The 18,866-nt window shown below is 45.1% G+C and overlaps 1 protein-coding gene across 1 annotated transcript in view; it reads left to right on the forward strand.

Moving 5' to 3' along the window:
* LOC309568073 (indolethylamine N-methyltransferase-like) overlaps positions 1 to 14,863 on the forward strand; it is a gene marked incomplete at its 5' end in the record, with an annotated part of 61,545 nt that extends 46,682 nt beyond the window's left edge. Inside the window, one exon of the mRNA XM_082273643.1 lies at positions 14,422 to 14,863. Within this exon, the coding sequence (XP_082129769.1) occupies positions 14,422 to 14,845 (424 nt within the window). The 3' untranslated portion in view covers positions 14,846 to 14,863. The remainder of the gene's footprint in view (positions 1 to 14,421) is intronic.
* Positions 14,864 to 18,866: the final 4,003 nt, after the last annotated feature.

Raw genomic sequence — 18,866 nt, forward strand, 5'->3', positions numbered from 1 at the left:
ATCAGAAAACTGTATACTTACCTTTGGTCATTGTCCTTTCTTAGCACGTACAGTATGTATGGCATCATACTGAAAGGATATAACAATCTAAAAAACAGGGTAAAAATAACCTATATAGTTTAATTATTAATATTGAAAGTAGACGAGAGAACCACAGATCTCCATGTCCAAGCCCATGGTGGTAAGGGCAGCAGGACTGACCCTGTCATGTGTCAAGGTGGTAGCATAAGATGACCATATTGCTGCCTTAAAAATCTCCAATGGAGTGATTCCTCTGCATGTTGGTATAGACCAATGGTCTCCAAACTTTATAAACAAAGGGCCAGTTTATTGTCCTTCAGACTTTAGGAGGGCAGGACTGTGGACATTGGGAGTAGAGATGGTCCCGACATCAGTGGGAAAAACAATGCCCCTATCTTTGATGTCAGTGGGAGGAGTTGTGCCCCATCGTTGCTGTAATCAGGCCCCATCGTTGGTGTCATAAGGCCCCGTTATCGGTGTGATTGGGAGAAATTGTGCCCCACTGTTGGTGTGATTGGGAGAAATTGTGCCCCATCATTGGTGTCCTTTGGGAGCAATCGTGCCCCTTCATTGGTGTCAGTGGGAGGAATTATGCCCCATTCTTGGTATCAGTGGGTGAAAGAGTACCCAAAGCAGGCAAAAGGCTGCATCTGGCTCTCAGGTCGCGGTTTGGAGACCACCAGTTTTTTGGATTATAGTCTATACCAGTATCGAGGAGAGTATCACCTACCTTTTTATACACATTTCATCAGATCAGGAATAAAAACATTTCTAACATTAGCCTTTAATCCTCATTCACACCATGGTGCAGAGATGTCAGGTTTTATGCAACATTTTAATTTTTTTTATTGTTTCACTCATTTATTTTAGTCCCTATTTATTTTTTTAACCTGTGTATGCATGCCTCCAAATTGTCTATCAATTCTCATTATTGCTACATTACACGTGACATTCTTGACTGTGGTTGCATTTCAGGGGCTTAAACTCATATGCTATTCAGTGCACAGGCTAACCACTTGGACTGGGTAAAGTGTGCGGTGACTGGGCTATCTTTTCCTAGATACCTAACATGTCACACTTTAAAATTTGCATACGCCCGTGGAATGGCGCCTAACTACAGCACTTAAAATTCTCCAAAGTTTAGAGTTACACAGGAGGTCTGGAACAAGAATTATTGCTCTTGTGCTGACATTTGCTATGATACATCACAAGTGTGGTGTGATCATCGTTTACATATGCGGCAGGAGCTATGTATGTGCTCATATTTGCATGTAAGCACGAGGGAACGGGGATGTTTTTTTTATTACCTTCATTGCTATCACAAGGGATGAACAACATCCCTTGTGACAGCTTGAGCCGTGACAGGTCCCCTTTATGGAGAGATCTGGGGTCTATTCAGGGCCGGTGCTTCCACTAGGCAAACTAGGCAGCCGCCTAGGGCGCATTGCCACCTAGGGGCGCAGCCAGGAGTCGGCACTCTCTCTCCATCATGAATGATTATTGTGAGCTGAGGGGAGAGGTGGCGGTAGGGGAGGAAGAAGGGACAGAGAAAGATGCCAGGTGTCTTGGGCAGTGGCGGAACTATCAGGCCCTGGCTTTCCACCATTGTTGGAGGGGCCCCAAGAGGCAGGAATGGAGCCCACCAGAGTGCTGCCTGCATGATGATCCTCTTCAGCTGGAGCTGAATGGCCTTAACCCCAGGCAGGAAGTGACTCTCTACACTGAGCTGGTAGGCAGCCGTTCATTTCCCTGGGTTGGTATTAAGCAGGGAGCGGAGGAGAGCTGAACCTAAGCCGGAGCTCGGCACTGGAGGGCGGAACCTTTACTGGGGCAGAAGCGACGAGGCACCGCAATGGTCTGAGGAGGTTGGTGATGAAGGACATGCGGAGCTCTCTGACTGCTGCTTTTCCCTCCACCATGAGCCGGTTGGAGCTGTGGTGAGCACTGTGGTCCAGGAGAGGAGTGTCCTGGGAGAAGGAATAAGCAGGATCGCTGTGAAGGAGGGCAGAGTGGGGGCCACTCTCTTCACTCTCTTCATACCACCCAGTTAGTGTCCCCAGAACAGGGGGTCGGGGTCCCTGGGTGTTACATGGAGCATCCCTGGTATGAAAGGGAATTTGGGTCACCAGGTGTGCCATGGGGAATCAGTCACCAGGTGTGACATAGAGGATAGGGGTCACCGGGTGTAACAGGAGTTCGGGGTCACAAGGTGTGCCATGAGGAATTGGGGTCCCTGGGTGTGCCATGGGGGATTGGGGTCCCCAGGTGTGACATGGAGGAACATCAGGGTCCCCAGCTGTTACATGGAAAAACATCAGGGTCTGACATAGAGGAACATTGGGGTCACTGAGTATGACAGCATGACATGGAGGAACACAGGGGTCCCTGGGTGTGACATGGAGGAACATCAGGGTCAGTGGGTATGACAGCATGACATTGAGGAATATAGGGTGTGACATAGAAAAACATCCCTGGGTGTGACACGGAGGGACATTAGGGTCCCCGAGTGTGACATGGAGGAATATGGGGGGTCACTGGGTATGAAAGCATAACATGGAGGTACCATCGGATCAGGGTAACTGGGTATTACATAGTTACATAGTTACATAGTTGGTGAGGTTGAATAAAGACAATAGTCCATCCAGTTCAACCTGTGTAGGTGTGTGTGGCTGTAATCATCTTGCATACCCCTGAATGTTCTGATCCTTGAGATGTACGTCTAAGAGTCTTTTGAAAGCCACCATACTACCTGCAGAAACCACCTCATGTGGTAGAGAATTCCACAATCTTGTAGCCCTAACAGTAAAGAACCCCCCACGTTGCCTGAGGTTAAAACGCTTCTCCTCTAATCGCATTGTATGACCCCGAGTTCTCATGCAATCCCTTCGACTGAACAGCTTTTTTTCTAAGCCTAGATCCCCATTTAGATATTTAAAAATTGCTATCATGTCCCCCCTCAGGCGTCTCTTCTCCAGGGAGAATAAATCAAGCGATTGCAGACGCTCCTCATAATCAAGGTCCTCCAATCCCCTAATTAGTTTAGTAGCCCTTCTCTGGACTCTCTCCAGCTCCAACACATCCCTTCTGAGGACTGGTGACCAGAACTGGACCGAATACTCCAGATGAGGATCGGACCAGAGTTTTTTGACATAGAGAAGTTTTTAACCCCTTCCTTTTTTTTGGGGGGGCGCAAGTAGCTGGTCTTGCCTAGGGCGTAAAATAGTCTAGCACCGGCCCTGGGTCTATTAGATCTCAAATCTCTCCTCAGGCCTCCAATGCAGCCATTCAGACATAGATCAGCTTGATCGGCTGCGTTCCTGGCCACTAACGGGCAGGCAAACGAAAAGCCAAAACCGGAAGTGATGAAATCCTTCACAGAGAGGAAGGAACAACAGCAGTTCCTCTTTCTCTGTTAAGTGCAGCTTTCTTCGCTGGCTACAGCGACCCATTTCAGCTGCCCGCAGAAGTGATCCAGTGGCCGCTCAGCCACTCAAATCACGTCTGCTTAAGAAAGAATCGCCGGCTGCAAGTTTTTCCAGGTATAACCACTTCAACTCAAGGACATCCATGGATGTCCTAAGTGGTTTTTAAGTGCAATTAAGATGTTAACTCAGGCCTGAAAGAAGCGAGAGATATCATGTCTGTGACCTGCTGTGGCAACTTTTTTGCTGACATTACCTTGCAGACTGAACCATCCAAAAAACAAACTTTGATGTTTTGTTATATATTTGTTCACTAGGGACCTTGTGGATAACTTTTCTGACATCACTCGGTGAGTGTTGCTCCTAGTCACGTCTGATGTCTTCCATGCCCTTGCGAGCAGGCCTTGTTTGATATCTGTTCATCACAGATCCACTGCCTGTAAATTTGCACGAGCAAGGTCCGACAGGGTGCTTTGCTACACAGTGTTTGTTCTTCCCTATCCGTGTTATGGTGTTTGTGGTGTTTGGGGATATGGATAGTTTTATTCTTTTAAAAAAAGTGTAGCGCTTATCATAAATGAATGAGACACAAGTACATAGCAGTATTTAAAAATTGTGATAGAAAAACAGTCCTCAAAAACAGTCCATAAGTAAAAAAAAGTATACAAACAAAAATAATGAACAAGTCCAAAAATGTGCAACAGAGAAGGTGCTTCTAATAGAGAAGACACGCAGACCTAAAGACTCCAAAGATGTCCAGTGAAGTGAATGTAAGGAGTGGCTGCTTACCAGAAATTGTTGGCTTTCGAATGAATGAAAAGCCAAACACGCTGTAGGGGACAATCCCCAAACGAATACTGACTGATTCCTGTACTGTATGACGTATCATAACCATCACTTGTGTGTTATCAGTCTCTCTTTCTCTTGAGACTTTGGACAGACAGCTTGCAAAACAAAGTTGCCTTGAAGAGCCAGGCTGCCGCATGCCCAGCATTGCTTCCCAAACAGCCGACTATATCTGTGAGAACGTTACCTGTGTCTACTGGCACTACGATGAGAGAGTGAGGGATAGTGAGCAGACCTTGCCCTTGATCTTTACCTCTGAATGAGAGGAATTCTTATCGCTAGAGAGATAATGATGAAAAGAGCAGCAACAAAGCAATGTCTAATCAAAATGTTCTTGATGTTCGAGAGTTCTGGCATGAACCGAATCGGGAAGGTGTTCGGTCCAACTCTAGTGAGCAGACCTTGCCCTTGAGCTTTTAACTCTAATAATGTGAATGAGAGGAAATCTTATCCCTAGAGAGATAATGATAATAATAATGATGAAAAGAGCTGCAACAAAATAAAGTTCATGTCTAATCTTTACTGTTTAAAATGCTCTTCTACATATTTTCTTCAATACTTATATATGATGGATCTATTATTGCTTTATCCATTTAGAAAAAGCAATGTTGTAACAGAATATTTGTTAATAGAGATAAAATTGAAATGCTTGAGACTGGATCTCCAGACATGAAGTAAGAACCTACCAATACCAGAAGCAAAAAAGAGCAAATAGTGCAGGATCTACTCAAGACAAAAAGTGACTGCCCTGGCTGCCCTCCATATTTAAAAGCCTTACTTTTAGGATTGAGAAAACCCGAACTGTAAAGTCGTACCGGACTTTAGGGTTTTTGGTACCCGGACCCGAACCCGAACATTTTACTGTATGTTCGGAATCGAGTTGGGTGTTCGGCAATTTAATGGCGCGTTTAAAAAAAGCTGCAGGGCAGCCAATCAACAAGCGTTTAACTCGTTTGCCCTTAGAAGCCATCACAGCCATGCCTACTAATGGCATGGCTGTGATTGGCCAGTGCAGCATGTGACCCAGCCTCTATATAAGCTGGAGTCACGTAGCGCCGCACATCACTCTCCTCTATCTAGTAAAGACTCTAGGGAAAGGCTATGGCTGCTGCTTTGAGGGAAAGAATAGGAGTGGATAGAATTAGGTGAGCGGACACCTGGATGCTTTATTCTTTATTTATTCTTGAATTGAACTCAGCGTGCGATCTACATAGATTTTGCTGTGTGGGTGCAGTGCACAATCTTTTTACCCTGCCCTGAGCCCAGTGACAGAGAAAAATTACTTTTATCCATCTGTTAGTTAGGTGGGCGGTGGGGGGCATTTTATGCAAGCTCAGTGCACCAGCACTGCATATGTACTTTTGTGACATTTTTTGACACACTTTTTTGGCAATACCCTCCATCTGGGGCCTCTGCAGCATTATTCAGTGTGCATTTTAAGATATTAATCTAGCTATAATTTTCTGGGTATTTAAGAACACCCTTTTTGGGCTAAAATCCACAATTGTATAGCCCTTGCTGCATCTGTACATGTAGAATTCAAGCGTTATATACTGCTGTCATATTGTGTTAGTAAAAAAACATACTTTTTGGGCAAAATACACAATTTTACAGCCCTTACTTGTTGCATCTGTGATAAAAACAAGCTTGAAATACTTCAATAATTTTCAGGCCTTTTAAAAAAACACCCATTTAGGGCAAGATCCTAAATTTGAGACATATGAGGAGAATGTCAAATAAGGGACGTGGCCCCGGTCCTGGTGCTGCTGGTGGAGCTCCTGTTGCAAGGAGAGGACCTGGTCGATCTGTGCCAGCTATACGCACAAGTGAAACACCTTCCTCAGGTGCGAGAAGGTGACAGAACCTGCAGCAGTATTTGGTTGGGCCTAATGCGGCTCTACAAATGTTGAGGCCAGAACAAGTACAGGCAATAGTAGATTGGGTTGCTGACAGTGCCTCCAGTTCCGTCACATTGTCTCCCACCCAGTCTCCTGCTGAAAGATCAGAGTTGGCACCTGAAGCCGATGTCCATCAGTCTTTCACCTTCCCCCTTGCAAATCAGCCAAGCAGTCTGAGCCCCAAGTCATGCAACAGTCTCTTCTGCTTTTTGATGACTCTGTTAGCAGGGTTTGCCAGGGCCATCCACCTAGCCCTGCCCCAGAAGTGGAAGAGATTGAGTGCACCGATGCCCAACCACTTATGTTTCAAAATGAGTACATGGGAGGACCATAGCAGCACGTCTCGGATGATGACGAAACACAGGTGCCAACTGCTGCGGCTTTCGGAATTGTGCAGACCAACAAGGAGGGCAGGAGTGAAGACTGGGTGGAAGATGATGTGGAGGACGATGAGGTCCTCGACCCCACATGGAATCAACGTTATGCAGGTGACCTGTGTAGTTTGGAGGATGAGGCGGTGGTCGCACAGAGCCACCAGCACAGCAGAAGAGGGAGCAGGGTGCAAAAGCGGAGCGGGTGTCCCCTAGACAGTATGCCTGCTACTGCCCAACGTAGCAAGGGACGAGCACACCAAAGCCAGCTCCAAGGAGTTGTCTAGCGTGGCATTTCTTCGAACAATGTTCTGATGACAAGACACGAGTGGTTTGCACGCTGTGCAATCAGAGCCTGAAGTGAGGCATAAACGTTCTCAACCTGAGCACAACCTGCATGACCAGGCATCTAAGTGAAAAGTATGAGCTGCAGAAGAAGAGGAAGCAGGCTCCTCCTGCTTCCTCTTCTTCTGCAGTCTCGGCCTCTTCATCAACCTCTGTAGTGACAGTGGCACCTGCGACCCCGCAAACAGAGGATCTGCCAGAAACACCACCACCTGGGTCATCAACCATCTCCACAATGTCCCATGGAATCGTTTATCTCTCTATCTCCCAAACACTGGAGCAGAAGAGGAAGTACCCCCCTATCCATCCGTGATCCCTGGGCCTGAATGCCAGCATTTCAAAATTCCTGGCCTTTGAAATGCTGGCAAGGTCCACCTAACTACGGATATGTGGACCAGTAAGCACGGTCAGGGACATTATATCTCTCTAACAGCACACTGGGTAAATGCAGTGGTGGCTGGGCCTGAGGTGGATAGCAGTTTGGCGCATGTCCTTCCACCACCGGGGGTTGCAGGGCGCTTCAGTTTTCCTCCTGTTGCTAACTCCTCCTACTCCGTTTCCTCATCCTCTACCGCCTCCTCACCCGGTCAGCGTAACACCTTCACCACCAACTTCAGCACAGCCAGGGGTAAACAACAGCAGGCAGTTTTAAAACTTGCCTGTTTGGGGGAAAAACCCCACACCACGCAGGAGTTGTGGAGGGGCATTGAACAACAGACCGATGAGTGGTTGGTGCCAGTGAGCCTCAAGCCCGGCCTGGTGGAGTGCGATAATGGGCGAAATCTCGTAGCAGCTCTGGGCGAAGCCGGTTTGACGCACATCCCTTGCCTGGCGCATGTGCTGAATTTGGTGGTGCAGAGGTTCCTTAAAAATTACCCCGATATGTCAGAGCTGCTGCAGAAAGTGTGGGCCGTCTGTGCGCACTTTCGGTGTTCTCACCCTGCTGCTGCTCGCCTGTCAGCGCTGCAGCGTACCTTCGGCCTTCCCGCTCACTGCCTCAAATGTGACGTGCCCACAAGGGGGAACTCCACCTTGCACATGCTGGCCAGACTGTGCGAGCAGCAGCAGGCGATAGTGGAGTCTCAGCTGCAGCACGCACACGTGAGTCGCTCTGCGGAACAGCACCACTTCACCACCAATAACTGGGCCTCCATGCGAGACCTGTGTGCCTTGTTGCGCTGTTTCGAGTACTCCACCAACATGGCCAGTGCCGATGGCGCTGTTCTCTGTGTTATTAACCCACTTCTATGCCTCCTTGAAAAAACGATTCAGGCGATGATGGAAGAGGATGTGGCACAGGAGGAGGAGGAGGAAGAGGTATCATTTCCAAGGCTTTCAGGGCAGTCATTCACAAGTGGCTCCGAGGGTGGGTTCCTGCACCCACAAATGCCAGGTACACAATTGTCCAGCAAGGGCACAGTTCTGGAGGATGATGAGGTGGAGGATGAGGAGGAGGAGATGGAAGGAGGAGGAACCATGTTCACAGAAGGGTGGCACCCAGACCATCTCATGGCTATCACTGGTGCGTGGCTGGGGGGATACAGAGGACACAGACGATACACCTCCCACAGAGGACAGCTTTTCGTTGCCTCTGGGCAGCCTGGCACACATGAGCGATTACATGCTGCAGTGTCTCCGCAATGACCACCGAGTTTCCCACATTATAACTTGTGCTGATTACTGGGTGGCCACGCTGCTGGATCCATGTTACAAGGACAATGTACCGTCCTTAATTCCCTCACTTGAGCGTGATCGTAAGATGCGCAAGTACAAGCTCATGCTGGTAGGCGTGCTGCTGGTGGCATTCCCACCTGACACAGTGGGGGGGCACAGTGGAAGCACAACGCGAAGGCAGAGGAGGAGGAAGAGGCAGCCAACGCAGCCGGGGCACCGCCAGCACCTCAGAAGGCAGGGTTAGCATGACCGAAATGTGGAAAAGCTTTGTCAACACGCCACAACAACCAGCACCACCAGCTGATATGGAAAGTCTTAGCAGGAGGCAACATTTCACCAACATGGTGGAGCAGTATGTGTGCACACACCTAGACATACTGAATGATGGGTCTCCCCCCTTCAACTTCTGGGTCTCCAAATTGGGCACATGGCCTGAGCTTGCCCTTTACCCCTTGGAGGTGCTGGCATGCCCTGCAGCCAGTGTATTATCTGAACGTATATTTAGCATGGCAGGGGGCGTTATCACAGACAAGCGCAGCTGTCTGTCTAGAGTCAATGTGGACAAGCTCACGTTCATTAAAATGAACCAGGCATGGATCCCACAGGACTTGTCCGTACCTTGTGACGAATAGACATGTATACCGGCCTTACCCAGCCATTGTTGTATTTTTGATCTTTCTCACTCTTTTGAGGTTTACCCTAATGGGATAGTAAACAGGACTCCCTAGATTATTAATAAATAACAGATAATAAATTAACAATAATGAGACACCACACAACATTTGGTTGGAAATTTTTTTTTTTTTTTGTATACAAACTTTTTTATTAGGGTGAAAAAATTGTGGTACAAAAGCGTAATTTTTTAAGGCCGGGGCCATTTATTATTTGCTTATTTAAAAAAAGTGATAAAAGATTTTCAACAATATTATAAAACACTGAAAACAACCCGGTCACTACGACCCAGGTTGTAAGAATAAACAAATTCAACTTAATAAAATTATCCAAAAGAACATTAATACACAGAACAAATTGTATATATATATATGTATATATACATTGTCCCCCTTTGCACAACACAAAGGTGACCCTACAAATAATAATACTGGCCATGACAAAACAAGGGAGGGAGGGAGGGAGGGAGGGAGGGAGGGGAACACCACAGCTCTGTTCCAGTGAGATGGCTGAGCCCTTAGCTGCGGGGGTCCCTCTTAAATAGCCCTAAACCAGGGGTAGGGGTAGAGGGGAAAACTCAACTAATCTCCCCAGATACAAGGGAATTTGAGCGGGAAGAGGGGGAACCGGCCCAATCTCCCCAGATACAGGGACAAATTTGAGCGGGAACAGCGGCTGAATAACCCCAGGTCATGAAGGTCAACTAAACTTTCCCCAGCCACAATTTTACCTCACCCTGTGACTGCTAATAACTAGCCTACACCAAGCTATAATCCCTGTCCCCATCCCTTGAGGAAAAGGGGGCACAAAATGATGCCCCTTTTCCTTTCATTTAAAAAAAATTAAATTAAAAACAAAAGCCAGTGTTGCTACCTCGTCCTCCTCCCCCGCCGCTTCCACCTACACCGCCATCTCCACCGACACCTCAACCTCCCTCCTACTCCATATGGACCTCGTCCTCCTAGATCAAGATTATTATTTTTTATTTTTATGTTATTTTAAGTTATTTCCCTAGCCACATTTGTTTGCAGAGCCCTTGCCATGCTCTTAACAACATGTTGCTGCCATTTGCAGCCCTCTAGCCCTTTCCATGACTTTTTTAGAGCCATTTTAGTGCTCAGAAGTTTGGGTCCCCATTGACTGGGGTTCGGGGTCAAGTTCGGGTTAAGTTCGGGTCCCGAACTTGAACTTTTTTGTGAAGTTCGGCCAAACCCGTCTAACATCCAGGTGTCCGCTCAACTCTACTTACTTTAAAACCCCAACCCCTGTCAGACCATAGCCCACCTCCTCATCTGGCCAAAACAGCAGTGTTAGATGACTGAGCTTAGCCAATCGTGTGGAACAATCGCAACAACACCAACCATTATTGAGGCTTGGGGACAGAGAAGGAGGAAATAAAAGCATGCAACATGTGTCCTGTGCTTCAATGATAGAACACCACAGTACTCTGTTACCCCCAAGACCACCAGAATAGGGTTCCTCAGGAGGGACGCCTTTAGCACCTGTGGTATGAGGAATTCAGGGAGGAGAGTTTCAGAGAACTTGCCTGAAAAAGACCAAAGGAAGCAGTCAGGAAAGGGTAAAAATAGTACAAAAAAATGTATTTCATTAGTAATTCATTTCTTGCTAGGGACAGTAGCTGCATCCTATTGACCGGAGGATAAAAAATAAGAATTCTGGTGCTAGGTAGAGTTTTTTATTTATATAGCAGTCAGTCTTGTAGCCCTGTAAGGTTTGACCCATCAGTATGCTGCCATACCATGCACAGGAAAGTACTATTAGGCATATTAACTTAACAGGTGCTGACCAAAGAAACAAATTGTGTGTGATAAAGAGAGAGCAAGAGCCATTTACTGTGTTTGGCTGTATTGTACTCTAGTGGTAAGAAATATCAAATAACATTAAAGTAAACGCAGATATTGTATCGCTTCTTTGTTTTTTAAGAATGCTAGAGTTAATTTCCTAAAGACAAACAGACATTGCAAGGGAAGTTGTACTTTGCAAGGGAATTTTACCCCACACTTAATGAATAAAGTTAAGGTCTGCTGACTTCCATCATCCAAGTAAAAATGCTTTTTTTTTTTTTTTTAATTTTCTTTGTGTGTGATTGGGTATTCTTTGCAAAGTGAAATATCACCTCATTCACTAAGCCCTGAGAAAAATGCCCTTGCAAAGTACAACTTAATTTGAAAAGCCAACAGACTATTTGCCTTTAGTAAACCAACCCCATTGTCTTACCAGTTCAAGGAGCAACAAGCAAACAAATTTCAGTGACAATAGCTTGTCCAGCAGTCCTCCAGAAGACCTAACTTAAACATAAAATGTAACCTAATTTTCAGTGACAATAGCTTGTCCAGCAGTCCTCCAGAAGACCTAACTTAAACATAAAATGTAACCTAATTTTCAGTGACAATAGCTTGTCCAGCAGCTCTCCAGAGGACCCAATTTAAACATAAAATATGACCTCATATTGACTGCAATGTAATTCAGTTTCAAAATCCTATTGTAGCACCTTCTAATGTGTGCTACTAGAAGTAAGAGTGGGCAAATTATAGTCTGGCCCACCTAAGTCACTGAAACTGGGTTAGGGTTATTAGAGGCCAGGGTTGAATGACTCATCCTGGAAGCTCTCTGATGCCCCCCCCCCCATTTCTAGAATGTTGGAGAATGTGCTGGAAGATATTGGGTGGAAGCTAGGAGACGTTTCCCTGAATATTTAGGGGCCCTTAGCCAATCCTCAAGTTGTGGGCCTGGCAAGGAACTAAGGAGCCCATAAATAGACGTGAGCCATCCCAGTAGGGGAGTCAGTTGGAATATGGAGAAGCAGTGTTGAAGAGAGTTACTGAGTCACTGAATCTGGGTCAGGGTTATTAGAGGCCAGTGCTGGTTGACTCATCCTAGAATCTCTCTGATGCCCCCCCCCCCCACCGTTTCTAGAATGTTGGAGAATGAATGAAGATAGTGGGTGGAAGCTAGGAGAGGTTTCCTTGATTATTTAGGGGCCCTTAGTCAATCCACAGGTTGGGGGCCTGGCAGGGAACTAAGAAGCCTATAAATAAACATGAGCCATGCCAACGGGGGAGTTGGGTGGAAGATGGAGAAGCAGTGTTGAAGAGAGTTTGTCCGTGGCCCTTGAGGGACTGCTTCCAGGGAGGGGCTGGGGAGGCTGGCCTGGAAGGATCCCACCACAGCAGGCATTTGGAGGGACCCTAACCAGAGAGGCAGTGGAGAGAGCAAGGGGAAACAGTGAGTAGTTCCACCCGCTCGGACCGGAAGTGACGTGGTGCGTGAGAGTAACGGCTTGACGCATTTCGCTCTGCCAATCACAGCATTCTCAAAAGGATTCTGATTGCTTTTGAGAATGCTCTGATTGGCAGAGCTAAACGCGTCAAGCCGTTACTCTCACGCACCACATTACTTCCGGTCCGAGCGAGTGGAACGCATAGGAAAGTTTGGTGTCCCCAAGATAGGAGCTGATACCGCATATTTGATTTGTAACGCTGTAAGTGCAATCTTAATTAATCTTTAATAAAGTTAGTAATACTGCACGATGAGGTCTCTCTCCATTTGACTTTTATGGTGGATTTATTCCTGGATAGTACGAATCGGAAACTGCTGCGATCTGAGTGTGAGGAGATATTGATCTGAGGTGCTGCTAACCTGGTGCTTTCCTGGGTTCCTGGCCGTTGTTTATGCTAATAAGGCTTGATTTCTCTTACAGTCCGGTGAGTAGGAGACTGAGAGGGGAGCACCCGGACGCATGAGCACTGAGCACTTTGATCATCCCAATATTTGGTGTAAGACAGCAGACAAGCACTAAGCACTTTTTGTATTAAGAGGAAAATTAATTTATTCATATTTATTGTCACCGAGCACTGGACACTTTAACATTGAAATAACTATATGTTTACACTAATGAGTTTAATAGCATCAATATTTAGCACTTTATAATTTATTATATTCGTGGATATTTTTTGGATATGTTTTGGATTTATGTATCTATGATAATGAGTTTTACATCACTTAGCACTTTATAATACATCTCACATGGTATTTATTTAAAAGATATGTGTAAGATGCTGTTCACTCCACATTGCTACTTTACCAAGGGACTTCAAGTTCCTAGCCTGTAATGGGCTGTTGCTGAACTAACTAGAGACTGTTAGTTCCCCCAGGAGTGAACCAGTAGGAGCTGTATAAGAGAACCAAGTTTGTGTAGATGGAAGGAAGAAGAGGAATCTTTAAATAGTGAGGAAGATGTTCCTGGTTTTGATTGTTGGCCTTTTTAAAGTTGGGTATCCTGTAATCCCTTACCCCACCCAAGTTATCATCCTCTAATAAAACCACAACAAAAAAAAAACAAGCCAAAGTTCTGATCACTGTGTCTGGATACAAGAAGGAAATGCTGTGTGACTGGCTGTGCACACCCTGACATCAGCAACTCCTATGGGGGAAGTGTTACACTAGTATGACAATTTTATTTTAACTTACCAAATTACAGTCTAACCGAATTTTGGCAGCATCGCTCATCATGCCATATCACTGTATATTGAAATCTTTACTGTATTGTGTATATTAAAATGGAGTTCCACCTAAAACAAAAGAAAATACATAAAAATACCCCCGGGACAGTCAGGACTAGTGCATTCCACAATGGATAGCCTCTGAACTGTCTTGGGTTGCACTTACCTTTTAGAAGAAATACTTACCTTGAAAATGTATTGTTCAGCGCTGCCATCTCAGGTGTGGACAGCTGAAGCCAGCGCGATCCTCTTCTGCGTCCTCTTCGGTCCCACGATGCACTGCACCGGCCCCGCCGTCACTTCCGGGGGGCTACAGCGTCATCCCTGCACAGCTTCTGGGCATGCCCAGAAGCTGTTTAGCAAGGTATGACGTGCCTGCACCGGAACTGACGTCGGGGTCGGTGCAGGCGCATTGATTCCTGGGAGCGATGACTTTCAGCTCCCAGGAATCATTGCAAGCCAGGAATGACGACTCGCCGTGGCCGCCGAGGGAGGAAGAGGAAGTAAGGTAAGTATATAATCTTCTAAAACAAGGTAAGTAAAAAAAAAAAAAAAATTGCGATTATCCAATCGTTTTTCAGGTGACCCGGAGCAAGAAGATGGACCGAAGTTAAATTTTACTTTTAAGTTTTTTTTTCTTTTCTTTCAGAGATCAAATTCAGGAAACAGAAATGCGCCTCAGGTCATCCGTCTCGCAGATTTTGAAATGTAATTATGAACAGGAAAACATAACCTCCCCGGTGCTATTACCACTTGCTGACTGCATTATCAGTGCTTGGATACTGGAAATCATCAGTAAAAATAAAGATGAATACATTAAGAATCTGGAGAAGACATTAAAGCTGCTAAAACCCGGAGGCCAGCTGATACTTATTGCAGGATTAGATACAACTTATTTTATTGTTGCAGGAAAACGGCTCCATTGTTTAACATATAATGAGGAGTTTGTGAAAAATGCCTTTGGTAAGGTGGGTTTGGTCGTTGATTTCTGTGCAGTGCAGAAGAGAAGCAATGTCAGCGATCTCATTGATTATAAAGCTATGATGTTCATTGTAGGACGCAAAGGGGAATAGATGATTGGAGCCAATAGCATTAATGTCAGTGTGGAAATCTTACAAGGAATCTACAGGCAACAAATAGAATTAATCATTGACCCAATAATAGCAGTCAGAAATCACAGCAGCTGTGATAAAGTCAGAAAAGTCATTTTGCATTAATCTGTGTTAAATTGTGTTAACAAATGTCGCTATCTTAATAAAGATCATTCAGAATATAAATGTGTGTTGACTTGTCTTGGAACGATATTGTAAACCTTTTATGTATACAACATATCTTTTTATCTATTTATTGATAACCAACGCATTTCAGGACATTTTACGGTGTTGCTCTCATCAGAATATGGATAAAGATTATACAAAAAAACTAATCAGATGCAGTGTATGGATAATATATTAGAAAACAGAAAAAAATAACATTATCAGGTTCAGTACCTAAACATTAATAGTTTATGAGGAGATAAAATATAGAAGAGATTCAATTAATAAGTGTTGTACAGGATGGCAGGGATGGGTCCTGGATGGCAGCTACATTTCCCCACTATTTGGGTTGTTTTCCCTAAACCGCTTGCCTTCTGGGCACTTTTACCCCCTTCCTGCCCAGGCTAACTTTCAGCTTTTAGCGCTGTCACACTTTGAATGACAATTGCGCAGTCATGCAACACTGTACCCACATGAATTTTTTTTAATAATTGTTTTCATACAAATATAGATCATACAAATATAGATTTTCTTTGGTGGTATTTAATCACCACATGTTTTTTTATTTTTTGCTAAACAAAGAAAAAGACCAAAAACGTGGAAAAAAAATCATAGTTTGTTATAAAATTTTGCAAACAGATAACTTTTCTCCTGCACTGATAGGCGCTGATGAGGCTGCACTGATAGACACAGGCTGCATTAATGGGCACTGATGAGGTGGCACTAATGGGCAATGATGAGGCAGCATTGGTGGGCACTAATGAGGAGGCACTGATGGGCACTGATACGTGGCATTGATAGGCAGCACTGATAGGCGTCACTGATGGGCACTGGTAGGAGGCACTGTTGGGCACTGGTATGTGGCACTGATAGGTGGCAGTAATGAGGAGGCACTGATAGGCACTGATTGTCAGCACTGATTGTCAGCACTGGTGGGCAGAGTTGCTGTTAGAAATCATGGGGCCCCATACAGCCTACCTGACAGCCCCCCTTCCTGGCCAAAAGTGACCGGGGGCATAGATTTATCAGTTCCTTTCTCTGCACCCTCAGCAGCACAGATTAATGAATAGGAAAAGTTCTGAGGCTTCCTACTCATTCACAAACTGTTTACTATGCTTCGGTGATGAACGGACACAGGAGTGATTGGTTACTGATCGCTCACTGTATTCATTCATGAAAAGAAGGGGCCAGTAAATTACATATTTACTGACCCCTTCCCTCGCTCTCTATCCTGAAATATCGCAGTAGCTACTGTCTGGAGGGGAGAGGAGGGAAGCCAGAGGTGCTGCAGGGGAAAGGGACAAATGGAGGGCCCGGACAGCAGATGAAAGGGGCACGTGTGTAGGACCAATCCCCATGCAGTGCAGCTGGAGGGAGAAAGAGGAAGAGAAGCTGGCACTGCTGCAAGGGGAGGCAGAAGAGGAACAGTGGCTGCAATAAGTACAGCCGGCCCTCCTGCTTAGCAAGTGCCCTGGCCCCCTTTTGAATTTATGGTGCATGGGTTCAGTATGGGAGGGCTGGCTGTACTGCCTTATCAGCAGGCCTGCTATTGGGCAGGCACTGATTGGCAGCACTGGTGGGCACTGTTCAGACTGCACTTATAATCAGAACACTGATAATCAGTGCCCTGATTATCAGTGTTGATGTCCCCTTACCACAAGCCGGTTATCGGCTCTCTTTTTCTCTCCTCATGCGTTAAAGGGTTCAACCATTTGCATCAGAGTCAAGAAAAAGAGGAGGAAACACTCAGAACCTGTGTGGGAAGTGGAGTAGAGAAGAACACAGCAAAATGAGCAATGTGGGCTTGCGTGTGGCTGAGACAAGGTTGCTGAACCAAAGGGGGTTATGTTGGGACTTTAAATGAGACTCAAGGCCATATTGAGTCTCCATCCCTATATGCAACAAAGCAAAAAAACAAAATTAAAATTTGGGACTTTGTGTGAGGAGTGACCAGTTTGAAAATTGGACATAAACATATTTTATAAACAAAGAAAATAAAAAGATATAATAAAAATTGTATGTGTATTAATACATCTGAAGACTAATGATAGTAAAGCCAATATCTCTAGATAAAAGGGTAAACATGAATAATAACCATGTAGGTATAAATGGTATAGAAGAACCATAACAATATTATAAGGTATTGGAACAATGTCCTGATAGTAGATATTGGCATAAATACATAGATTGAAGAAGGTTGCTGAACCCTAATGACCTTCCCATGGGGACCCGTTAGGCATCCAGGAGTTTTCAAACATTCTATTTAAGGAAAAGCGCGGCTGGCAGTGAGCTGAGCATTTATGTTTTGTACCAACAATTGATTGACTATTTTTGCTTCCAGAGGACAAGCTGTTTTTTTCTGTTGGCCTGTTTTTGACAGTGAAAGGGACTATTTGCTTTTAATAACGTGCTTTGCTGATGATCTCTGGCTCCAATATTATAGTGTATATGTATAATAAACTACTTTTTGTAGTTCAAATAACAAATAAATTACTTTAAATATTAGTTAGATATACACATTATCTTGTCCTGGGTGGAGTAACTGCCAACTTTATTATCAAACTCACTCTTTCACTTACCAACGTTTCTGGCTCTCTTATTTTCCAAGGGGTTTAGCGCAATATCCTGTTTAGGATTGCTTTTTCCCATATCCTCTCCCCCCCCCCCCCAAAAAAAAGTGGGCTACACTCTTTAAGTCAGGTAAATATAAAATATTCAGGCAAAAAATTTGGGGGAGCATACCCATGTATTTCCAAAGCTGCTGCAGCTATGAACCAAAAGACATGTATATTAAAAAAGAATAGCGCGCAAATGCAAAAGAAATTACTACCAAATCTGAAGAGAGTCCATAAATAAAAATGGGGGTTTGGTCCCACCATATGGCCATATCGTGCTCAAGCCCACTACTGCGTCAAAGTACCCCATTATCAGTGGGTCCTACACTATCCATGAAAAAGAGATGAATCCAGCCTTTCTAACCCTTGGAGATAATACTCCTTGCTGGGAGAGATGTGCAAATGCACTACAGGGGACTCCTCCTATATCCACTTGATGGTGGACACTGATTGAGTACAGGTGTGTGTGGGGGGTGGGGAGGGCTGCTCAACCTCGATAGTCTGGTCAGACCGAATACATAATAAACAGGCAAAAAATTTGGGGGAGCATACCCATGTATTTCCAAAGCTGCTGCAGTTATGAACCAAAAGACATGTATATTAAAAAAGAATAGCGCGCAAATGCAAAAGAAATTACTACCAAATCTGAAGAGAGTCCATAAATAAAAATGGGGGTTTGGTCCCACCATATGGCCATATCGTGCTCAAGCCCACTACTGCGTCAAAGTACCCCATTATCAGTGGGTCCTACACTATCCATGAAAAAGAGATGAATCCAGCCTTTCTAACCCTTGGAGATAATACTCCTTGCTGGGAGAGATGTGCAAATGCACTACAGGGGACTCCTCCTATATCCACTTGATGGTGGACACTGATTGAGTACAGGTGTGTGTGGGGGGTGGGGAGGGCTGCTCAACCTCGATAGTCTGGTCAGACCGAATACATAATAAACAGGCAAAAAATTTGGGGGAGCATACCCATGTATTTCCAAAGCTGCTGCAGCTATGAACCAAAAGACATGTATATTAAAAAAAAATAGCGTGCAAATGCAAAAGAAATTACTACCAAATCTGAAGAGAGTCCATAAATAAAAATGGGGGTTTGGTTCCACCATATGGCCATATCGTGCTCAAGCCCACTACTGCGTCAAAGTACCCCATTATCAGTGGGTCCTACACTATCCATGAAAAAGAGATGAATCCAGCCTTTCTAACCCTTGGAGA

The sequence above is a fragment of the Pelophylax lessonae genome (genome assembly GCF_965119305.1).
Source record: "Pelophylax lessonae genome assembly, chromosome: 12".
In the NCBI taxonomy this organism is placed as follows: Eukaryota; Metazoa; Chordata; class Amphibia; order Anura; family Ranidae; genus Pelophylax; species Pelophylax lessonae.